The 26,127-nt window shown below is 38.1% G+C and overlaps 1 protein-coding gene across 5 annotated transcripts in view; it reads left to right on the top strand.

Moving 5' to 3' along the window:
* The window catches only part of LOC131037135 (myosin-3), a 134,550-nt gene that overhangs the window by 57,936 nt on the left and 50,487 nt on the right, over positions 1-26,127 (top strand). For all 5 annotated transcript variants that reach the window (XM_057969177.2, XM_057969179.2, XM_057969180.2 and 2 more), the window contains 5 exons: positions 14,404-14,507; positions 14,723-14,861; positions 15,978-16,096; positions 16,199-16,351; positions 16,443-16,532. In XM_057969177.2, the coding sequence (XP_057825160.1) occupies positions 14,404-14,507; positions 14,723-14,861; positions 15,978-16,096; positions 16,199-16,351; positions 16,443-16,532 (605 nt within the window). The remainder of the gene's footprint in view (positions 1-14,403; positions 14,508-14,722; positions 14,862-15,977; positions 16,097-16,198; positions 16,352-16,442; positions 16,533-26,127) is intronic.

The raw sequence follows: 26,127 nt of genomic DNA on the forward strand, positions 1-26,127 counted from the left end.
TAGACGAATCTGATTAAAAATCAGATTAGAAGCAGCTGCAAAATGAATCTGAAATCCTGGAGTGGAAATCAAGCAAGAATTCCAATGCACGAATTTTGAAGTTTGTTGAAAAACCTAGAAATTAAAATTTTCTGCTAGTTTAAAACATGAAATTTTCTTGAAAATAATTAGAAAAATAATTATGGGCAGAAAATAGTATTGATTTTTAAAAAAATATCAGTGAAAAAAACAAATGTTTTTATTCTTGGTTAAAAAAAACATAAAAAAAAAGATGATTTAAAAAAAAAAACGTAAAAAAAAAGCAGTGCAAAATTGCAGCCTCAAATAACCCAGCTAGGGTATTGGGTTGAAAATACTATCAAATTGAAACATTCCATTCAGGATAGATCAAACAGTTCTGGAACAGATTTCTTATTGGATATAAACCAGATATGCCTAAACTGTCTAAAATAGAAATAAGGTATTGAAAACATTATTATTTATTTCTTAGTGGATGATTGAGGAATACCAAGAGCTGACAGAATAATCTAGGGGAGGTCCCATGGCATTCTCAAACCCTTCATTGTTCATCATCAGCGTTGCCTGAGTGAATACCTCTGAAACCCTCAGCAATGGCGAACTGTAATTCTGAAACTGAAATCTGCTACTATAACCGCACCTACATTGCTTTAGCATGCATGCAGCGACTAGGACTGTTTGCTTGGGGTGGCGTGCAAGGCTTGATGCTTAGGGGTTGCGTCCTTAGCATGGAGCTCTGGCGGCAGACCAAAAATAATATAAAATCATAATGATTGCATAATACCTCCTTTTCTTCCACCGTAGCAATATAACCCTCAACCCTAGGGCAACTGAAAACCATCCGCCACAATCACATTAAATCTAGGGAACTCCTCTACTTGAAGTACACGTTTGTTAACAAGACTCCCATCAATGAAATTGTGAGTTGCACCGCTATCTACCAAACATACTGTTCGCTGTCCCTTAATGACTTCTTTCAGTCGAAAAGGTCTACCTCTCGGAATTCCAGAGAGAGTAGCTACTTGGGGATTTTCTTCAACAATAGTATCTTCCAATTCAATCCGTGGATTCTGAAACATCCTCATCCTGTGTGTTATCTTTCTCAACCATTTCCTCGGACACATCCTCATCTTCTGAGTGAACTTCAATTAAATGAAGTTTGCCTTTACCAAGGCAGCGGTGTCCTGGTTCCCAAGGCTCTTTACAGGAAAAACACAACTTCTTCCTCCTAAGCTCATTTCTAGACTCCTGATCAACCTTTGAAGGAGTACTTCTTGGTTGGTTGAAACTTGTATTCCTTTGCTGATTCGGGCCTTTTTTCTCAGCTTTCCATGGAATGTATTCTTTTTTGTGAGGCTGATAAGGTGCTGAAACTTCGGCCTGTGAGCTTTCACTAAGCCTTTTAATCTATCATTAAGTCCTTCAACAAAGAGCATTGTGATCCTTTTCTGAGGCATATCGGGCACCATAACTGCAATCTTCTGGAATTCATTGATTTATGATTCCAACTGTTCGGTTTGCTTCAATTGAGCCAATTCTCTGTAATAAACTTCTATATCTTTCCTGTCAAAGCGGGTGATGGGTGATCACCCTGTTAACAAATTCTTCATATGATTGAATCATGGCATGATCCTGGGAAACGTGACTGTGATGCCACCAGTCATATGCTACCCCTTCCAAATGCATTGTAGCAAACTGTATTGCCTTTTCCTCTTCCATGGGCTTGAGTGCCAGGAAGGTATCCAACTTATGAACCCATGATCTCGCTGATAGTTCTCCAGTTCCATTAAAAGTTGGAATATTTATCTTATTCAAGGCATCTTTATATTCCAATGGCTGGAAAGCTTGCCTCACTGGACCTCTAGGCCTCCTGTCTTGTCTTTCCTAACGATTCCTGGCCTTGTCCGTACGCTGGTTCATGAACTGATTTAAGTTCATTAGCTGCCTTACATCAGCTGGTAGCTGCATATATTCATCTCGTGCCACCATGACATCAATTGTGACGTGAGTTTCTTCTTCCTCTGCTTCAGGAGGGGGTTCTTTGTCATTTTGACGTGGTAAAAATTGAGGACGTAAAGGTCGATCAGACCTTGTATTAGCTGTCCGTACCACATTGAAGGCGGTTCTATCTTGATTTCCCTGTCCAACTCACCTCTACTGTGATGACTACTTGACCTTCTTGAGCGAGCATGATCAATTCTTAGTTGCCCTATGGTTGTGATCATTCTGTCCTGGAACTGTTGCATCATTTGCTGCTGCTGATGGGGTGAACATTGTCAAAAAGTTATGCAGTTGATTATTCAAATCTCCAGGCGGACTTGCATCTCTTCTTTCACCCATCTCAGATTCAGCTGGGATAATTTCGGCTTCTTCATGTTGTCCAGACCTACTTGTATTGTATTTGTGAAATTCTAACCCTCTGGAGTGCATAGAACCCTGTTACAAGAACATGCAACGAAAAAGCACGAAAAAGCAAACTAAACTCCACAGGCTGGCAAGGTTTGTGGCTTTGATACCACTGAAATAACCCAGCTAGGGTATTGGGTTGAAAATACTATCAAATTGAAACATTCCATTCAAGATAGATCAAACAGTTCTGGAACAGATTTCTTATTGGATATAAACTAGATATACCTAAACTGTCTAAAACAAAAGTAAGGTATTGAAAACAATATTATTTATTTCTTATTGGATGATTGAGGAATACCAAGAGCTGACAAAATAATCTAGGGGAGGTCCCATGGCGGTCTCAAACCCTTCATTGTCCATCATCAACGTTGCCTGAGTGAATACCTCTGAAACCCTCAACAATGCCGAACTGTAATTCTAAAACTGAAATTTGCTACTGTAACCGCACCTACATTGCTGTAGCATGCATGCAGCAGCTGGGACTGTTTGCTTGGGGTGGCGTCCAAGGCTTGATGCTCAGCGGTTGCGTCCTTAGCATGGAGTTCTTGGCGGTAGACCAAAAATAATATAAAATCATAATGATTGCAGAATACCTCCTTTTCTTCCACCGTAGCAATATAACCCTCAACCCTAAAATATGCGCTCCACCTTCAAACCTAAACTTGGCGATAATATTAGGGAAAAGAATAACCCTCAGCACTGAAAAGTAGTCATAAAATATCTAATTTATCTTGGCCCCAAGCCATGATTGAAAATTAGGAAGCCACTTAAGTGAACCGGACCCCACCACTTGTTGAATCAAAAGACTTCTCTAACTCAAAAAATTGGCTAAGTATGGAGAAGAAACATGCTTAAGCCTTATTAGGAGAAAAAATAACAGCGACTAGAGAAGGGACATAGCCCTAAAAATTGCAATTCCGTGAATGAAGAAGGCTGGATCGCAAAAAAACCCATGGAATTTCCGCCAAGAAAGCACAAAAAACGCATGCGGAGAGGTCAGAATGCAGTATGCACACAACACGAATAAATGCGATGCAGACGTGGAGGATGGTTTGCGACACACAGAGAAACAACCCCGTTGTTGCACCCTTGCCAGAAATCTGTCGTGTGCCCTAGCCACGACCAGATAGGTCTGCACGAGCAGAAAACAGCCCACGAAAAAAAAATTGCACCAGAACAAGAAAATAATACACGCGATTTTCCTTCGCGTGATGCTGAAAAAACCCACACGAAATCCATGGTGTGAAAAAAAATAGGGAGCAGAAAAATTGCGACGAAAAGACAAATGCGAAAATTGCGGCTAGAAAAATCGCGACTTGAATGTGTGGCGCCCACGAAAAATTTTCACCGAACCCTAGGTGGGAAAAAAAATGCGATCTGAGAACACTGCAAACCCTCCAAGAAAACCCTCAAAAATAATAACTTGCAAAAATTCGAAAACCCTAGATTGTCCACTCAGATTTTTTTTCATAAAAAAACTCTTAAAAACATCTAGAAATAATATCCAAGTAGAAGGGTTTACACTCGGATTGTTTTCATAAAAAAAGCTCTTACTCAAAATAATCAGATTAATCTATTCAATGATATACAACTGTATATATAGAGATTACAAGACTGTTGATTGTAATTAGGGATGGCGGATTCCAATTGCCTTGGGCAACATTGGAATCCGCCCAAGGGGTCAGCCCCTTCTCCAACGTGTAGGGCTGGGCCCTATACCTCACGACACCTCATAAAACCCCACGCTACTCCACGGCACATGCAAGTTAACGTGCCAAACATGCAAACATGAATAGGGCCAACGCTATCTATAAGGCAATTCGACAAAAGAGAAATTAATAAATAAAGGTTAATTATAAAAGCAAGGCCGACTTAACTAAAACAACCTTGCTCCACATATAAATGAATGTCAACTTCACATTCATTATTCACTTAATATCTCTCCATGCGATATATACATCTGCTGAATGTGAAGGTTGAAGTAGCGATCACATCTATACATCGGTATCCTATAGCAAAGCATCTCTGTGTTTAGCGAATCATATTCAGAAGACAACAAATCATCATTAGAAGTCAGCGAACCTTAGTAGATGCACAACGAATTCCCTTGAAGGCACAACAAACTCACTTGAAGGACTGCGAACTGGTTTAAAGGTGCAAAAAACATCATCCAAGTGGCAACAAGCATCATCTATGTGACAGTGAGCTAATCTTGAAGACTGCAACCTCAAATCTGCCATCCTTCTTGTGACAGCAACATCTGTACCCCAGATAAGTGTGTAATCATCATATGAATATAATCCATAATCAGATCTGAGGATCTGAGGTTTTCCTAGGGTAACTGTGTCTTGTTCTTATCTATTTCTCTTTCTTTAAAACTATAAATCTCTCATCTTAATCAATTTAGTTAGAAACAAAATTCTGGTTTTCTGAGTTTATATTAATCTGAAAGTGTTAAAATTAGCAAAGACAACATTCTAAATTAAGAACTAAAAAGCCAAAAAGCTAAATAAAGCTGAAAAGCTTAAAACTAAGAAGTGAACTATGCGTTCTTATAAAAGAAGCAATAGTTGACTAATGACTAACTAAATGACCATTAATAGAACCACAAAAGAAGGTAACTGACTAAAAGAATTAATTATTCTAATAGGTACTTACTTGGATTGCTTTGAGAAGTCTAATTTTTAATGGAAAATCACCTCACTCCTACTAATTTGTCTCATCTCTGCCTTAAATTAGACTAAATAACCTCTGATGTTACCCTGTCTATGCTGGAAGTTGCTCAAGAATCAATCTAAAAACTGCCTCTGTTGCTGATCAAAATAGCTGCAACTATCATGGAATTCACCTTTACACAATGTGCTGATTGAATTTTACTGGGAAATTCAATCAAAATTTGTTTGAATGACTGCTGCTCCATGCTTCCTTGGATTCTCATCTTTCTCTTTTCTTTTATCTTCATACCAACCTGAAAAGCAAAATTTTTTTGCATCAAAACAGTAGGAATGAAAACATTTTTCTGCCAAAATCAAGCTTCCTACAACCTATTCAAGTCTGGACTTGATGATACTGATCAGGATATATCTGGAAAATTTACCAAAATTAGGTCTGATCAGAATCTCTTATTGAATGATGTTAAAATGATGTGAATCACTCTCATTATATGGGCATTGGATGTTAGGGGTCATCTTCTTACTCTAGCCATATTAAAGTGACATGTTTTTTACTCCAAAGGCTAACTTACTTATTTAATGCTGCCATCTCTTGTTGTATGTCTCATCGTGGCATGTGCTGGAGCTATTTGTAATATCCCCGACAATTTTTTTCTGATTTTAAGGAGATTACAATCACACCAACACCCGTTAGGGATTATAATAAGAAAACTAAACCAGCTGAAAGGAACCCTACACCTTTTGATCACCAAGAGCCCAAGCTGGGAGGGTGAGAGCATACGGTGGCAGGAGATCGTTAGATGCAAACTTCTATAAATGCTTATTACAATAATGGGCGGTAAGCCAGCCCCTTCCACTTTCCAGTGGAAAAACCAAGGAAACTTGGCGGTAAACCAGCCAAGTAAACAAAACACACTCAAGTACAAATCACTCTCTTGCAATATTTCAGCGGGAGGATTGAACATTTACAACAAAGCTCAACTCAACCGCTTATGCAACGGGAGGACCATTACAAACAAAATATCACTCGACCACTTATTTAGTGGGAGGACAGAATTACAAAGATTAAATGTAGGTTTCAAGCCAGCCTCTTCTACTTTTCAGCGGAGAAATGGCTGTTAGTACTACTATCCTGCCTTACAATAAAGAGATGCAATGCATATAAAAGAGAGATTATACTGTCCAATACTGATGAATATCTCCAAACTTAATACAATTAGCAAACTAAAACCCACCTGTAAAGAATCAACACACCACTGATCACTAAACTGAAAATACAATCCGCTGTCCACATAATACACATAAAACAGCCACTAACAAATTCACTATTATGCTCATAACTCACCCAAAACAACTCGGAATGACACAAAAATTGAAGCAAATGAAAGCTAAGACAAAGGCGATGCAACCATAACCTCAAACCTGCACCACAAACATCACCAACAACCAACACGCAACCCAAGGCAGCCAAGAAATGGTATGACCCAGTTGGGAAGTACGATTTGTTGCCAAAAATCAGAAAGCACACCAACAAAAACGCCAAAGTAGAAGAATGATTGCCCTCCAAATACGCTTCCAACGAGCTATTACCCAGAATGATCGGCAGGGAGATATGATCAAATCTTCGCTTCAACCACACCAAACCAGCAACACTGAAAAACAGTCCACACTCTGAAAGAATACTGAAACACACACTGAAAATTGGAAGCACACTCACAGCTTTGTCAAAAGTTGGTATCAGAGCCATTTGCTATCTACTGGCCTTGGAATACATTTTTCCAAGAATATAATATATATTTCAGTTTCAGAATTCTTTGTGTCGATTATCTATGAACACTTTCGTTATCCTCGTTTTATTGTGCATTTGAGTGAAGTAAAACCCAACTGTTGAAGCCATGGATAGGTGTTGTTTGGGCAGGGAAGGTAGCTCGAATCTTAATTGCAAAGCGGAACGAGATGGCTGAAGCACAACATACTCTCGAGAAATTCAAAGAATCTGAAGATGAAAATCTTGTGGGTCTTGGCTCTGTCTTCAATACTATGCATGTTCTAACTTTTGATGAAAATGCAATAGAGGGCAATAGATCAAGTAATGCAAATGAATTAGATCTACTTGACAAGAGATTTAAGCTTTTTCAAAAGCAATGGAATGAAATATATACTGATCTAGGTCTTCTTGCATATAAGTCTAAGTCTTTCTGTAAATTGATTGAATTGCAAGTAGAAGTTAAGAATGATGAAGCTTATAGCTTTATAAACCTTTTGTCAAGTACAGAAATCCAGAGTTTAGTAAAACAAGCCAAACAAAAATTTGGATATAAATACTTGCATATAGGAAGCATAATAGCAGGATGTGAACCTTTGTATTGGAAAGGTATTCCAGCCACTGTAATTATGACTTTCTTGGATGCACGATGTAATGGATATAGTGATATGTTAATGGGAGGTATCTTAGCTCCTATGGCAGCAGGAGCTACAGCCTTTGACGTTATTCCAAACTTTGCTGTTAGTCTGTCTGATCGTCATCTTGATAAAATCCTCATGTTTCAGTTTGGAACCCAATATTTGGATATGAAGCCCAGATCTAGAACTCATGCCTTGTACTTTGCCTTATATGGATGATTATTCAACAGTACCATACTGGTTGTTAAGGAACCTAGGTCTGACAAATCTAAAGACAAATATTCTTTTCTTTGGCAAATAGAAACTAAAGGTGCACAAGTTAAAGTACCAAAGATGATCTAGTTGTCTGATATCCAGGTCCCTAAGAACTGGATTATAGACACAAGAGCACTTACCCAAATGGCTAAACCAAAGAACTTTACCACCATTGCTAGCATTAAAGAAACACTTGGTCGAGCACATATTTTGTTTGATGAAGATGAGTCTATACCATCTACCTCAAGTCAAAAACCTTTGAGTCGAATGAATTCCACTCTCTCTGAGACGACCAATCAAGTGTCAACATGAAGATTTTGTTCCGGATCCAAACGGATGCATGAATTGTTCTATGTTTAAACAAAATTTCCATTATAGACCCATATTGTATATAAATCCTTTGAGTCAAATCCTGTATATCCAAATCAGTTTTGCTTAGATATCCCAGTCAGTAATACAACTTCAGGAGCTATACTACACTCAGCTGTCTCCAACCCACTCAACACAGTTGTTGACCTTTGTGAACATCCACATTTCAGTGAAACCGAAGACAGACGTTTTCAATGCAATAATTGTGGATATTCTAAATGTCCTTTACATGTGCGAATGATTCTTTCTAGCCAAAAGACACCCTTTCAAGAACCAGATTGTACAACTCCAGAACAAGAGTATACTACAACCTCTAGTTTCCACGCTATAGTCGCAGGAAGCATTCCACCCTTTAAGGATTTCTTTACTAGCTCCACTGATGATAAGTATACTATTCTCTATTGGCCGCAACATGTCATTGAGCAAGGTCAACTTGATTCTACAACTCAATGTAAAATGCTTAACTATGCCAATCTTTGTATTTGTAAAGCCTTGCTCTACCAATATGATGCTCAACAGAAGCTTATTCATCAATAATTGCAGTGCCAAAAAGCCGAAGCCAATGCTAATGCTAATTTCCATGCTATTCTGGCCTCTCTCCAGGCCATTGAGCACCGCCTTGTCGACACCTGGAATACCCAGCTTACCACTGGTTTTCAAGCTCTCCACATTGATTATCATCAATTTAAAGCCGTAGCAGAAGCCTAGTGGGATGAACAACGAGCCCATAATCAATATATTCAAAAAACCTCAAACCAAGTCCAAAGATTAGTTGAACAGGTCAGTTCCCAGCAATATGTAGACAGCCAATCAAGTTCATCATTCTTAACTTCTACTTGCAATTCAATCAATTTACAAATAGGCTTGGACTTATATGCAAGAAAACCTAGATCAGTATATATTTCATTCCATAGCTTCTGAGGAAGCTTAAATCTCTTGTCAGGTAGATCTAACTCATTTGCGTTACTTGATCTATTGCCATCTATTGCATTTTCATCAAAAGTTAAATCATGCATAGTATTGAAGACAAAACTAGGACTCACAAGATTTTCATCTTCAGATTCTCTGAATTCGTCAAGAGTATGATGTGCTTCAGCCATCTTGTTTCGCTTTGCAATTAAGATTCGAGCTACCTTCTCTGCCCAAACAATGCCTATCCACGACTTCAACAACTGGGTCTTACTTCACTCAAATACACAAGAAAGCGAGGATAACGAAGGTGTTCACAGATAATCGACACAAAGAATTATGAAACTGAAATATATATTTAATTCTTGGCAAACTATATTACAAGGCCAGTAGATAGCAAATGGCTTTGATACCAACTTTTGACAAAGCTGTGAGGATGAATATAACGTAGACATACAATACAATGAATTGAGTTTTCATCACTTAAATCACGCACTTTTATATACTAAAACTACACACTAGGTCTTGCAAGAGTCTGGTTTCAACAACACACTGAAATCAGCTAGAAACTGTATTTCAAGTACGAAACTGGCAAAACGAGGGAGCCACAACTTTGAAGCTCAAGTTCACTCACCATTCCGGCAGCATAACAATATGATTTCTTCAAAATAATCAAATGAGGATCCCATCCCTTGTATTTATAGATTTCTCCGTCTGAAATTCAAATGCAAATGGCGCCCAAACACATTTGAAATCCACTTCATTTCATTTCATGTCCCCCTCCAAGTATGGCGTCCCCTTCTAATCTCCCCTAGGCGTATTTTCCCAAAAGAAATCACCATGTTATAATGTTAACACAAGGCATAAAACACAATTTTTGACGCCATCAACTTAGGGAAATAGAAATGTGACTTAGGATAAATAATATAATATTCTCCTTCCTAAGTCATTCCTCCAAAATAATTAGTGAAATAATTAAATATCAAACTTTAGAATAAAGTAATTATATATAATTAGCAATTATAAATCAACCACTGATTGCTGCCAAATCAACCATGTGAACTGAAGTGTAGAAAACACTAATCTAAACTAGATTGGAGCTCTACTCAAGATTGCCAAAAATAGCACTGCCTGAACTGACACTTACTAAAAATAGTAAGTCATGAAAACATCTCCGAAAGACATGCTCACCGAACCCTATGAGAGAGCTCAAAAAACCTAGAAAACCTCAAAATCCAGTCAGCTGCCACCAACTTACTAAAAATAGTAAGTTCAGAAATCACTCCGAAATAGAATGCATGTGAAACCACCATGGAGCTCTCAAAAAACCCAAAAGGAATCCTCAATTCTTTCTGCCAAACTCCAACCAGAACATCCCTAAAAACTGCGAAGAATCCTCCTAGAAAATAGGAAACCCTAATTCCTCATTCCAATCAGCGTACGAACCACTGACCACTGATTACTCCTTACTGAGAAGGGGACATTACACTATTAGGGGTCTAAAGAAATGGTGAGGTGGATGCTTCAAACTTTGTCTTCCATCTTAGAGCTGAGTGGGGTCCAGAATATAAAATAGCATTGTTAATATCTTAAGATAAACTTTTTAAATTTCCACTACAAGAGCTTGTGGGGCCCAAACATGTGTGACATGAAGGAAGAGAAATGTGAGCTGAAGTGGGATGTGCAAGTGAAGAGTGGTAGGGGAGGTGCCACATGAGGAAGGGAAGAAGAGGATGTTGGGGGAAAGGGGGATATGGATGTAGGGAAATGAGGGGTAAAGTTAGTGCTACGGTGGGGTAGGGAGGTTTAGGCTGGGGGAGGTATAAAGGGTAACGAAAGGAGTTAGGATATGGGGAGTAAAGTGAAGTGGGAGGTATAAGGGGTAATAAAAGGGTAAGGGGGTAGGGTGGTAGGTTAGAAAATGTAGGAAATGGAAGGTGGGGTAGGGTGGTAGGTTAGAAAATGTAGGAAATGGAAGGTGGGGTAGAGTGGTAGGTAAAGGGAAAGGTAGGCTAAGGGAAGTAGAAGGGTAAGGGTGTGAGATGGAGGGTAGAGGATGTAGGTGTAGGTAGAAGTAGGCATAAGTGTAGGTGTGGGTGAGGGGATGGGAAAAGGGTTAGGTAGATGAGGGCATAGGTGAAGGTAGGGAGGTAGAGGAAGTGGAAGGAGATGGAAGCTAAAGGAGATGGGAGTGGTAGTGGGGGTAAAGATAAAGGTAGGAAGGGGAAGTGGAAAGGTAGGATGGAAATGAAAGGGGAGATGGAGGATAGGAGAATGTGGTGAAGGTAAGAGATAGAAATGGGAATGAATAGGTTTGGGCATCCACTAGCAATGCTGGGAGAAGTGGTGATTATGCCTTGGTTGGACAAAGGAAGTGTTGAACCTCACTTCATCCTTAAGAGAGATTTGATGGTAGGTTAGAAAATGTAGGAAATGGAAGGTGGGGTAGACTGGTAGGTAAAGGGAAAGGTAGGCTAAGGGAAGTAGAAGGGTAAGGGTGTGAGATGGAGGGTAGAGGATGTAGGTGTAGGTAGAAGTAAGCTTAAGTGTAGGTGTGGGTGAGGGGATGGGAAAAGGGTTAGGTAGATGAGGGCATAGGTGAAGGTAGGGAGGTAGAGGAAGTGGAAGGAGATGGACGCTAAAGGAGATGGGAGTGGTAGTGGGGGTAAAGATAAAGGTAGGAAGGGGAAGTGAAAAGGTAGGATGGAAATGAAAGGGGAGATGGAGGATAGGAGAATGTGGTGAAGGCAAGAGATAGAAATGGGAATGAATAGGTTTGGGCATCCACTAGCAATGCTGGGAGAGGTGGAAGTGATTATGCCTTGGTTGGACAAAGGAAGTGTTGAACCTCACTTCATCCTTAAGAGAGATTTGATCAGCTCCTGATCAACTCTTTCTCAAAGTGGTTGCATCCTTTGGTGTCTTCTGACTCTCTTTCCCACTGATGTTTTTCCTCTTTTGTGAGCCAAATAGGATTACAATCACCTTTACAACTGAGAATGCTAGCTTGTTCGCTGCAATTGTAGCATTTGAAATCCCCCACAAGGAGGACATTGCCATGTTGAGAGAACACATCAATGTCCTTTTTTAAGGCTGCAAAGGGGGCTGCAAAGGTGTCTTTGCTGTCTAGACCACATTTTTTAATGGGTTTTGGAGACTTGTGGAGCGAAATAACATGCTGCAATCCTAATAAGATTGCAATTTTTTGAGATCTTGAACCATAAAAACTACTTATTGGAGTCCTCTTTTTCAAGCTGAATGAGATGCCCTTCTTTTTCTTTCACTAACACCATTATTCCATCCTTCTTTTTCTGAATGGGAGTTTGACATCCTTCATGCTTATGAGTCTCAACAAGACAAATAATGTCTTTACCTTCCGCAATAGGCCCATACCTAGGCCCATGTCTCCAAGGATAGCCTCTACAATTCCAGCAAACTAAACTTAGAGAAGCCTAGGTAGAAGTTGATTGCTATTTGTCTTGGCATGCAAGATTCAACTACATTTGCAACCACTTCTTTATTGCTCGCTTGCTGCTCTGCCCTATATTGGGGACCGAAATAGGTACTAACAGCTTTGCCTTTGAACAACCACGCTCTTTTCCCCTTATCTGTAGCCGTTCTAACCTTTGCCGCTTCAGCCCTTCTCTCTTCTAGCTGCCTCATAGTTAAATCCTCATCCAAGAAAAAATGGGTACCCCTCAAGAGTTGCTTCTTACTTAACAAATTTTGTTTGTCACAAACACTTGGCAAGATAACTTTTATAGGTCTATTTTTCCCATCGCATAATTTGCCAACCCTCCATGCTTTGAAGATTTGACCTTGCCAAAGTAACATATCTCTTAAAAAGTCTCTTGCAAGGTCGAAAGTGTGTTCATTTTTCCCATATTTTCTCACTCCTTTGATAATTACATTTGCCGCTCTACCTTGCCTTTCTTTGAGCTCTCTATCTTGTGTTTCGTCTACCCAAGAAATTTTTTCCTTCCCCATGCTTGTAGACTTCTTGCTGATGTTTGCCCAAGTTTTGGTAACTTCTAAGAAACTACTTTTACGTTCTGTGTTCTCTGCCTTCTTATGCAAACATGCTTGACCCAGTGATTCCTCCTCAACATGAGACGCTTTGATTTTTAACCCATCTCTATATGCTGCTACTGAAACAAGCGAATAAACATGAAATGACTCACCTCAAATGCTAAAAATAACAAACTAAAAAATAGAAAAATTACTCAAGTCGTTTAAGTGACTTTATTGCAAAATAAAGCCTCATCGTCTAATAATTATTTTTTATAGTCTAATAATTATTTTTTATAGTCTAATAATTATTTATTATTATTTTAATATACCCTCTTAAGACTTGCCTCAGTAAAGCAAGACAAACTAACATAAAACACCCTTAACCATGATTTTTTCACTCTGTAGAAGCTTTACTTTGAAGATATACCATGCACTAGGTAGAACTCCATCAAGCTGCCTCAAACCTTCGTAAAGGTGTAGCTCCTGAGCTGAATTCTCAAGTTCCCTGTAATAAGCAGCCCTGATTTTTTTTTTGAAAGTGTTTGACAAGTTTTGGAATCAATGCGGTAAAGTTTTGTTGATTGTTTGCTTTCAGATATCATTCACAAGAAGAACATACATAGATCAAAATGCATTGCAAGTAGAATAGAAACAATGCAACATAAAACAGCCTTCACCATTAATTTTTAATCAATCTCATTTAAGTTAACTGAAATCAGACTTAATTGAAGTGCAGACCTAGAAATAGTTTCTTTGAAGATTGCTATCAGCTTGCATTAAATAACTACATTTGCATTAAATAACTACACTGACATTTAGTAATACACATTCAACACTGTCCATGATTTGCCATGCTTATAGACAAACAGAATTTTCTGACCAGTTATTAGCCTAACCAAGGTGTCCGATGCCTAGCAAAGAGGATCCCAAACTTGAAGTAAACACTCAAAAATGTTCTGCAGCAAACTGGGCACCAGAATAAGACGGGTGATTTCTTTGATAAACTCCCAAGTCTCCCAAACAACACCAAATCTACTTCCAACCTTTCAAAACTATTAGCATAATCAGAACACCATTACCACCATCAATATTTAACGTAGAAATGTTCTATGCAATGGGAGCAAAAGGACATGTCTCTTCTACCACACAAATTCGAGAATTCACAAATTTTGAGTTCCAGTTTTGCTTTGCCAATCTTCATGCTGTATGTTCTATACAAAAGGAACAGGTCAAGATATTGTCCAATGTGCCAAATAATGTGGACTTCAGTAAGGAGATTATGAAAAGTGTTCTGAACTGTTTCTCTATTGTTAATGCATTCATAATTCGTTTGAGTGTCTTCTTGTGTTTAATGCAGAGCAATTGAATTTAAAGCCAGCTGAGGAGTATTCGTACCTGAACCAGAGTAACTGTCTGACAATTGATGAAGTTGATGATGCACAGAGGTTTAAGAGTATTCTTGTAGGTTACTGATCTTCAATCAAATTTGACCCAATATTTGGTCATTAATTTAAACTTCATCTCAAGATAATTAATTTGACTTACTACAAGTTTAAATACTTTTTCATTAAATTTTTAGATACATTTTGGTTCTACTTTCAATTTTATTTTTGCAAAATCTTTTATTGGGCATTTATTATAATGTGACTCATTGATGTCTAATCATTTGTGTTCAGGAAGCTTTGAATGTTGTCCAGATCAGTATAGATGATCAGAAAAATATGTTTGCAATGCTTGCAGCAGTATTATGGTTGGGAAATGTCAAATTTTCTGTGATTGATAATGAAAATCATGTGGAAGTTGAGAATTCTGAAGGTAAAGAAAAATGTTACTTCTCAGATAATAAAATATTACTTATTTTCTTAAGTTTCAACTTTTGTAAGCTTTTTCCAGTTTCCGTGTTTCTCACGCATTGTAGAACTTGTTAGCACATCATGTTTGGTTTATTGTAGAACATAGTCTACTGTTTGAGTGTGTTTCTGCAAAGAGCTACCAAGGTTTTACCTATCCTGTTGCTGAATTTTCTGGCAACCTTATGTGCTTTATGTATCCATCCAGCTCTAAATCCACCACATTTAGCATACCTTGTGATTATAATAGCTTGGAGCTCTTTGTTATTGGCATCATGGTGTTCTAACTTTTATGAGACATATCTTGATTTGTTTTGGATCACCCATAGAAACTAGAAACCTTTTTTGTTAAGACTGCTATTAGAGTCAAACAAGGGTGGCCTCTTTTATCAACTTTCTGTGGAATCTACATAGATGAATTTGAGGGCTAGCTAAAGAGGGCCCTCTTGTTGATGATCATTGTTTCCTACATTGTTTATTCGTATTGATTATTGTACTTCTTTTTGTTAGTGTTGTGGTATTACTTGCTCATTCGCTTCCAGATTTACCAAATCCAAGGCATATTCTTTAAGTTGAGAAGATGTTTTGCTCATTTCTTTGTGATTAAATATTTTCTGTTTGGAGTTATCTTTTATTTGCAAAGCTCTTGTCAAGTATTAAATGCTGAAATTGTTTTCTAAGAGCAGATCATGTTGCCCTCACTGTCTGATTAATCAATACCAAATCTTATCTTTCAATATAGGTAAATGGTTGGTTGGTTTAGGCTACTTTAGTCTTTGCAATTAATCCTTTTGTAGCTGAAGCACATTTAAGATTTTGGCAATTAATTTTGAACACAGTTGAACTTGGTTGATCTTAACATGTAAGTTGACATGCATGTGTTGGTTCATTACTTGCTTCACCTGTTCTAAGTAAATTCTAGTTAGAAAAGCAATCTAAGATCTTAAACAAATTTACGATTGCTTTTCTAGTTGTAAATTCTTTTGGAATTACACTTACATTACTGATTGCTTTGGTGCTATGTTTATGATTCTGTCTGTGGCCACTGACAAGTTGTGTTTTGTATCCATGTGTATTACAGGAGTTAAAAATGCCGCAACATTGCTAGGTTGTAATGTTTTAGAGCTCATGAAAGCATTATCTACCCGCAAGATTCGTGCTGGAAATGAGAATATTGAGCAAAAGCTAACTTTGTCTCAGGTATGAAATCTTTACCTAGTTCTGAAAACTGTACATGCATTTTATTTTTGCAGCAACATATTTAGTTTGGATGGTTGTAATCTCTTATGACTTTTGGATCAGGCAGTAGATACACGAGATGCATTGGCAAAGGCAATCTATGCAAGTTTGTTTGACTGGCTGGTAGAACATATTAACAAGTCACTGGAAGCAGGCAAACGCCGTACAGGCAGATCCATCAGTATCCTGGATATTTATGGCTTTGAGTCTTTTAAAGTAAGTTCATTTTTTGTTTTCATTTTTATAATATAAAGGATGGACACATATTGACCAATGTTTCTCACTTCACGTGGAACTGTTTATACAGAGGAATAGTTTTGAGCAGCTCTGCATAAATTATGCAAACGAAAGGCTTCAGCAACATTTCAATCGCCATCTATTCAAGCTAGAACAAGAGGTAGACTTTTTATCTCTAAAATTGATTAGGAAAGATGGTATTGTAAGATTTCTTGGGATTTAAAGTTTAAGCAAATGCAGAAAGAAGGAAAAACTATTTGTATTTAGGTGCCAAATTAGAGATGTTAACTCTGCTTGTTTTTATTGGTAGAGGATCTCTCAAAGGTGCTACCTCTATGTAACTTTTCAATATTTATTGAGAAGTAATATAAGATGCATGTTTCATGCAACAAGAAAATTTAAAATTTGTGTAAAATGTTTTTATTTTTTTTATCAATGAGTGTCTTTATTACTTATTATAAAATAATATTTCTCGTATTCAAGACAAGTTGGTAGAAAAAAACACACCCCTAGAGTCCAAACAGGGCTTAAGCTTGGAGTACAATAACATAAAAATAAACAAAGCTGATAGATAGCTAGGGGGAAGAACAAGCTAGAACAAGTTCTGTTACCACTGTAAAGTCCCACCCTGTTTGCTACTAATTTTTTTGCCTTTCCAACTTAGAGTAATTTTGTCAAATAGTTTGCATCTAAGTCACAGGGTACGGCGATTTTCATGGATGAGGTTTGAATTTAATCGAATTACAAACTTCTATAAAACAATCGAATTTAATCGAATTTCCTCTATAAAGCACTGCTATCCACCTCTAAACACAACTCAGCTGGTCACGGGTATTCTTTGTATATGCTTTGTATCTATTGGGTCATGGGTGTTTGCAACTGCTGGGTCGCCCTTGGATTTTCTCCAACAAGGGTCGCTATTTTGATAATTTATTAGAAGTATACATATAATTAAAAATAAACAAAATTATAGAAGGCAAATTTTATCCGAATTTTTCCCTTATCGAATTTCATGGCTGTCGAATTTGAATTCGAATTCGAACCTTGTGACTTAGGTTTGCATGCATTAGGAAGTGGGTTTTCTTTGATGATTTGATATACTGAGACTTTTACTGTTTTTCGTTTGATTAGATAATCAACTAGATAGCCTAGGATTGATGTGCTTTGTGAGGAGTTGTTTGATTATTTTCAGTTTATGAAAGTGTATTCTTTTTCAACAACTTAGAAGGGAATGCACATAACTTTTTGAAAGGAAATGACATTTGATATCAATGTACCAATGTGTTGACGTGTATTTTGTACACTATCAAACACAGAATAAAATACCTAAAGGTACCTTATCCTCTCTTGAGTAAAGCCTCTGATTGCTGAAGATATCGCGAAAAAGGATCAATCAGGATGACTCCAAGGTTCTTATATGTAGAGTCTCTACGTGTGGATAAGCTCTCTGTGGTATGATGTGATTTGTTGGAATCACAAGGGGACTTACACTTGATGCCTGAACTTCTGATTTGCTTTGAATATTGCTGGAACACAGGCTCTTACTAGCTTTGACTTGAAAAAAGGAAAAAAGATGAGGGCGAGGAAAAGATCTAATCCTAACACTAAGAATGTAAGAGCAATGAATGATCTTTGATGAAATTCTAACTAAGTCTTGTTTCGACATCCCAAGACCATCTCCACAAGGTTAGTGCGATCTTCGAAGGAAAGCTTTATGATGTTCAAATCATCACTGCAGGCATAGACACCATCAGGTTGATGCATATCGATGAAGAAGCGACAATTGAAGTTAAGCTTAAGTTGAATGATTCCAGTTGACTACGCAAGGCAAGTCTGCAATCAACAAACTGCTAGTAGTATGGATATACGAATTTCACCATCAATCAAGCACATTTCTTCCACTCATCTAATAACATGAAATCAAATATGAAAAGTATAAAGACCATGCAAATTGTCGAATCGACCCATAAATTTCACCATTTCTTCAATGAAGTTACAAGTCTTTTACAACAACATCTTGGCAACAATCTTTGCCTTCTCTCTCTTCTCTACTTGCTATTCTATCAACTAGCTAATCACCTTCTAACTACTTTCTATCTATCTTCTATTAACTGCTTCCAACTATTTTCTAACTCCTAATTGCCTTTACAAAATGAAATGCCAGGGCTTATATAGTGCCCACAATACAATTCGATGGCTAAGATCAATTTGAGATCAATGGCCAGGATTCAATAATAAAAACCCTAATTAGGGTTTGTTATAACCATTACATAACATTTAATGCTTGACCAATGATAAAATTGTATTGCTTGGACACATGTCCTCTCTGGAAAATTCCACCAATGAATAGCCGGGTAGGTACATTGAAGTTTGTGCCACCTTCCATGAGTTAGGTACATTGAATTTGGACATGCTGAGGTGGACCACACTGACTGGAGAAGTGATGACTAGGATGCCACCTCGTCTGACACTTGTAACTTGGTAAATATTCAACTTGATGTTGTTGAGAAGCTAGCTTTAATTAATTCATCTGGAACTATTTGCTTCTTCAACGAACCCTTGTTCTAACTTCTTGTGTCCTTGATGTGCAGGATGATTGATGTACCTCGCCTTGGAATACTGGATTGGAGAAGTCACCCTTGATGACGTTAGTCCAAAGAAGGCCATCCTTGTCGATGCTAGGCTGGAGGAGGTCGCCCTTGTCCTTGCTTGATCGTCCTTGATCTGGCTTGATTTTCCTTGAGGAGAGTCTTCCGATTTGTAGATCTTTCGAGCTTGGGAGTCGCCATCTTGACACCTACACAACATTTCACAATTAATAATATATCTTGAAATCTAAAAATTAAACTTTAAAGGGAAGATTCAAGATTTTAATTAGGAAACTTCATGATAAATCTTGAGTTATCATTTCCTAATTTAGGATTTTCAAAGCAAAATTTAAATCTTCAAAAATGGTGCCAAGGTGATTACGCCATACCTCCACTTGGGAATTAATTCTAAAAAAAGATGCAAAAATAGGAGAATTTGCTAGGCAAAATGTAGATCAAGACTCCCTTTAGCAAAATGCGCCCCCTTTAGCTTGGAAAAGAACTCCATCTTCCACTAGCTTCTTCAAGATCTGGAAATTCGCCTTCAAATATCTTCAAAAATCTGGAAATTATCCTCCAATCTAGCAAGAAATATGCCTCTCCAATAGCCTTCAAGATGAATTTCGCCCTTCTTAGTCTCCACTCCTGGTAGAAATTCGCTCCTCAAATTGCTCTTCCAAATCGCACTTGAAATGATGAGTGAATGATTTGAATAATGAAAAACATGCCTCAAATATATAGAGCGTTCACCATTTTATTTCCATGGGCCGACTTGGAAAAATAGGCCAAAAGATAAATAAAAATTATTAAAAGAAGAGGCCGACTTGATAAAAACATTAAATAATACCCCAAGCGCTCCAATTTTATTTTATTTTTTAAAATAATAATAATTAATTTTAAATGCCTTTATAATTAAAAAATTCGATTTAGGCTCAAAATTAATTATTAAATAACATGCGCTTTTATTAAATGCCAAAAATATTTCAAGGTTTTATCGAATCTGGCATTTAATGTAATTTGAAGGATATTTGGCGCCCAATCATGAAAAATAATGGCTATTAACAAGATCGCTCTGGTCCCTTGGTGAGGGACAGGAGCTATTTTGCAAATCCAAGCTTATCCGTCCTTTGTTAGCCTTCCAAATTATATTCAATGGATAAATCATGTTTTCCTTGGTCTCTTCAAATCATAAGATTGTCTTGATCCTGCAAGAACAGTGCAAATTTGAAATTCAAGCTCCGGTCCTTCAGTGAGGGACGGGAGCACTTTTGCAATTACAAGCCAATTCATCCTTTGCTAGCTTCGAAAATTATCTTCAACGGATCGATTGTGTCTTCCTCCATCCACCTCAAATGCGAAACTTGCTTTCCTTTTGCCAAAAACTTGCCTTGAGGGAAAATCGCTCTGGTCCCTTGGAGAGGGACAGGAGCGCCCTAGCCAATCACCTTGGTCCCTTGGAGAGGGACAGGAGCGATTTTGTTACTTAGGCCGATTTTCTTCATTGTGGCGTACTTAAGTTATATTCAACGGGCAAAACATACTTCCCTTGACCTCCTCAAATCGGGAAACCACTTAAATCTTGCAAGGATAATGCGAAATTGGAATTCAAGCTCCGGTCCTTCAGTGAGGGACAGGAGCGATTTTTGCTCTCAGGGCCAAATCTTTTTACTTTTCACTTCAAATTTCCTTCGCTGAGGAAAATATCATCTCTTTACACGCCATGAATAAAAGTTCGAGTCTAAACAAGGTCTAAAAATGTGTATATGAATAAAATCGCTCTGGTCCCTTGGTGAGGGACAGGAGCGAATTTACCTTTCTAGACAAATACTCCATCATTTCATCGTCCTTAATCAAGTCTGGATGCTCTATCACGTTCATTTTGTCCTCCATCATGCCTTTGATGTCTCAATTTGTCCAAACAAGGTCAGGAATGACTCCACTAAGCCTTTTCGCTCTGGACCCTTGGTGAGGGACAGGAGCGATTCGCCTTGGAGCCTTGGAGAGGGACATGAGCGCTTTTCGCTCTGGACCCTCAGTGAAGGACAGGAGCGAAATTTGACTTTTTGAACTCTCTATCAGGATAATTTTTATGGAATATAACATTTAAGTATAAGTGACTTTAAGTTATATTCCATATATACTTTCAGGATGTTTGAGAGTGGTTTCAGACCTCTAGGAGTTATATTGCAAAATCTAGTTTTTTGAGGTTTTTCAGTTTCCAGACTTAGTCAAATTTCAGGATCAGGACATTCCAGACTTAGCCAAATTTCAGGATCAGGATATTCCAGACTTAGCCAAATTTCAGGATCAGGACATTCCAGACTTAGCCAAATTTCAGGATTAGGACATTCCAGACTTAGCCAAATTTTCAGGATCAGGACTTTCAGACTAGCAGGACCTGCTATCCTATTGATCTGCCCGACAGCACTCAAAATGCAAAGGCTAACTAACAAAACCCTAAAAGACCAAAAAACAAACCCTAAAAAGCAAAAAAGCAAGGGTCCCCATTTGCAATGGGGCGATGTGTGAAATGGTCACAACACAATGCTGAATATATTCTACTGAAAATCTGAGACACAAATGAAATTACAACTTACAGATTACTAGCCAAATCCATTCGATGCCAAAGTCTGAAACTTAGTATGATTGAAAACATCTGTCATGTCCCCTCTTTAGCTCTGTCTAGCATAGACATGTGAGTCAGCTTATTATGGGGTCTTGTAGGCTGACAGTGGTGGATAGAGACTCAGTGAGGATATTCAGTGTTTGAGATTCGGTGTTCTGGCAGTAGTAGACCAATTTAGAGTAGTTCCTTAATTTTAGGAGGCAGTTCCTACATTTGTGAAGGCTATTCCTACTATTTAGGAGGTTATGATAGTATTCAGGGTTGGGTTGCCACGAGACTATTCCTTGGTTTCAGTTTTAGAAGATTTGGGTATGTTTCCTAGTTTATAGGAGCATCCCTAGATTTTAGGGGTAAGATTGTCAGTGGATCCATGATTTCCGACTTCAGTCACAGACAGGTGGCAGGTTCCGTTTCAGGCTTTTGGAGTCATTTGAGCCTTCTGCAACTATTTGGGTTATATTTTTAATATATTTAAATATTTCCTAAGTTAGCGTTTAATTAATTAAATAAGGCTATGTTTATAGCCATTTTGGAGTAATAAGGAGTTTTTGGCTTCATCTGGATGCATATGCCCATGTGTTATAGCTCGTTGGAAAGGTCTTAAACTTTTCTAAATGTTTCCCATTTGTCAGGGACCCTTTTGATGAACAAAATTCTTTTATATTAAAAAAGTGGCGTTTTCTCTATACTTGCGACTAAAAATGAGAAATAAGACTTTATAAGCCTAAGCACACTTTTCATACACTTTTAGGGTTCGAGCTAGAGGGGAGGAGTTATAAGGAGATAGTAACCTAATTATCATCCATCTTTTACACATTTCATCTTTGATTTTGGAGAATTTGCTCTGGAGAGCGATTCAGCATGTGGGACGAAAACCCTAGGGTCTTGCCTATCTTGGACGAAGCCCCCAGCACAGTGGTTATTTGGTTCTTGCATTCAGTTTTCAGTGCCTTAGAGTTGGTACGACATCTTTTCTGGAGGATTCAGTGAACAGAGTTAGGGTTTAGCGTGGGGATTGGGGTTTCTAGCTTGGCATCACCTAACAGGCGTACGGCTGTACTTTGCAGCCATTTCTCTTCCCACGTGGAGCTATGTAAGAGCTTTGGATGTTTGCCGCAGCTTCCTTCTTGATTTTAGTATTCACTCTTCATTCAGGTTGGACTCATTGCTTATTGTAATCTTCCTGGAATTGTTTGGAATCACTATCTGGACAATTATTTGATTTAAATAAATCAGAAATCTGCTTGGTATGATTCTGATTTGGCTGTGTATGAACATTTATTTCCAGTACTCTTTTCATGTACTTGTTCTTCAATTATTACTTGCTGAAAAACTATCAAAAACACAAAAATAAACAAACCTTCTGCAAATTTTGTCTATTCTCTAAAACCATCCAAGGAAACACAGGAAAATATAGTTTATTAATTTTAAAACTACAGCAGATCAGCAAGGGGATCCATCAGGGATCTTTCAGTGGTATCAGACCCTACATCCTGCCAGCCTATAGGGTTTATGAGAAATTGTCACATCTGGGTACTGGATAAAAAGTTTTGATAATTCATTCCAGCATCTGGGTATTTGATAAAAGGTTTTGATAATTCATATCAGCAACTGGGTAGTTGTCAGCCTACACATTTATGCTTACAGTTGACAGCTGGTAAGACAATACGCTGGCCAAAGTCCCAAAATTGTTGAGAACAAACTTTTATTTCGACCTCCGGGATCCGTTGGGATATCAGTTTAGTTACAGGTAAATACCATGGCTAGAACTAAAATTGGGCACTTAAAAGTTTCATCTTCTCCAGCACGTAAAAGTAGGATGCCTCCTGCCAATATATTTAATGATACAGTTATGAGCAGCTATCATCAGTATTGTTCTCTTCCTAAGATGATATGTGAGCTCCTTTCCTTCACACAGTTTATGGGTGTACTCGGAGCAGACGAAGATAACTTGGTAGCTACAAGTTCAGATCAGTGGCAAAGAAGGAAAGAAGAATCAAGGGTGCAGGAATCAGGAATGGACAGAGAACTTTCATTTAGGGGTAATATACCTCTACATAAGAATGTTTTGGTACCCTCAAGTTCCGATGAGTGGGACAAGAATTTATGTGATGGTTTTGTTAGACACGTGGATTCAACTCAAGGAGACATTAGGACAGCTTTGGATAATGAATTGTCCTCACCTTCCATTCAGGGGATTTCCCAAGAGGCAACTGATTTAGAGGTTAGCAATTCTGAGTTTTATGACAGCAGTGAGGTACCTTTGCATCAGCTACCTTTGCATCAGCTTGAGGTATTGTTGACGTGTATTTTGTACACAATCATACACAGAATAAAATACCCAAAGGCATCTTATCCTCTCTTGAATAAAGTCGCTAACTACTGAAGATATCGCAAGAAGGATCAGTTAGGATGACTCCAATGTTCTTTTTAGTAGGATCTCTACGTGTGGATAAGCACCAGTGGTCGTTGTGATTGCTGTGTCATCAAGGGGCCTTACGTCGCCGAAGATTTTTCCTAAACTAAACAAACTTTCAAAAAATGCCAAAAGAGTAGGGTTTGCGAGAGGTCTAATCTAATCTAACCCTAAGAATGACTTAATGTGGACAAGGCTTGGTGAGATTCTACCAACTTCAATATTGCCATAAATTAACAACTCAATTGAAATTGATGCGATCTTCTAAGGTAATAAATGATTTTTCAATACATCAAAGATCAAGGACACTATCACGAAGGTACATATCCAAGATACAACAATGATTGAAGGTTTAAGCGATTCAAATATCTCCAGTCGACCACGCAAGGCGTTCCTACAATCAGCAAGAAGCTAGTGGTTTGGAAAGCGAATCCTACCAAAGATCAAGTCCAACACTTTGTCCTTCGAATTAACACACTACTTTGATTGAGAGTGATTCAAGAAAAATGAACAACCATGAAGATAACCAAGAGAATTGCAACAAAACACCATAACTTCAATATTTCATTGATCTCAAAGCCATCATGTACAACAATTGTTTGAATTCCTTTCTCAAAGCTCAATCTTGCTACAAAAGTAAATTGCTTCTAATCTCTCTAATTTCTCCTTAATCTCTAATTTTTCTAGTTCTAGTTTTCTAGCTCTAAAATGAAAAGAAATGAGGGTATATATAGCATCCTCAATTACAATGAACGGTCCAGATCGAAAGAAGATCAATGGCCAAGATTATGACACCTAAACCCTAATTAGGGTTTTATTACAAAAGTCCCCTTTTATTGCACAACATTAAATGCATAGCCAATTATTAAATTTGGCACAAAAATCTAGGAGACATAAACCAATGACAATTAAGGTGCCATGTCATCTATAGCAACCTCTCATCTAGAATCTTATTCCCTTTCCAATGCTCCTTTTTAGCATATGCAATGAATCTAGACACGATTCCTTCGATCTCAGCAATGGGAATCTCGGGAATATTCTTCATTCTCTCTTCCAAGTGGATGACCTGATCAAATGCCTGGAGAAGAGCAGCGTCCCAACCAGGTTCAAGTTCCTTAGTCTTCTCAATCAAGAGCATGGTAGCAAACATCCGGTCCCGTTGCTCATTTGTGGTGTGTTCGGGATCTTGCTCAGGCGAGGACGACTCTTAAGTAACCAATTCTTGTTGATGATGCTTAGGCAGGCATCTGGATCATCTTCGTACATGGACTTGGCTCCTTCTAAGCTTTTATAAATCATATCTTTATGTTCTGGTAAGTGAAAAGCTTCACTTATAGCCTCCTCTGAAAGATAAGCAAAAGTGTCTCCTTCCTTGGACACGATCGTTCTGGACTAAGGATCATAATGGCGAGCACACTCGATCATCAACTCATGGCACTGGACTGCTGGAGGGAAGCCGGCTGCCTTAATGATGCCACTTTCAATTATCCTCCTGGCGACAGGTGATGGCTTGCCAATATAAGGGACCTCTCAAAACTTCTTCGTACTGAAGTTGCCCAAGTTGGTATCTCCAATGTTGCTCCACTTAGACACGATCTTGGTCTCCAGTTCTTCGGTCTTTTGATCTTCCTTCATAAGAGCTGGACGACTGGTGGATGCTCCCGCCTTAGGGGTCGCCATTGTAACACCTACACAACATTTCACAATAAGTAACTAGATTTTGCAAGGTATAACTATAGATTAGAGATTAAATTTAGGAAACTTCATGATAAGTCTTTGAGTTATCATTTCCTAAATATGATCGAGCTACTGAAATTCAAAATTTCAAAATTTCAAAATTTAAGGCTATGACGATCAAAATTCAAAATTCAAGACAAGGAATCACATCGCCATACCTTACTTGAGAGCTAACTCTAAAATGCAAAATTAATAAATTCGCCTAGGCAAAAATCAATGTCTGATGACTTCAAAGTGATCTTTTTCAAACGAACGTCCTCCTTAGCAACTTTGCCACCTTTGGGGGGGGTCTTCAATGTCTTGATGGCAAGCTCGCTTCACTTGAAACTAAGTTCGCACTCCCCTTTGATGATGTTTCGCACCTCCTTTATGAAATTCGCACTTCTCC

The sequence above is a fragment of the Cryptomeria japonica genome, chromosome 7 (genome assembly GCF_030272615.1).
Source record: "Cryptomeria japonica chromosome 7, Sugi_1.0, whole genome shotgun sequence".
Taxonomy (NCBI): Eukaryota; Viridiplantae; Streptophyta; class Pinopsida; order Cupressales; family Cupressaceae; genus Cryptomeria; species Cryptomeria japonica.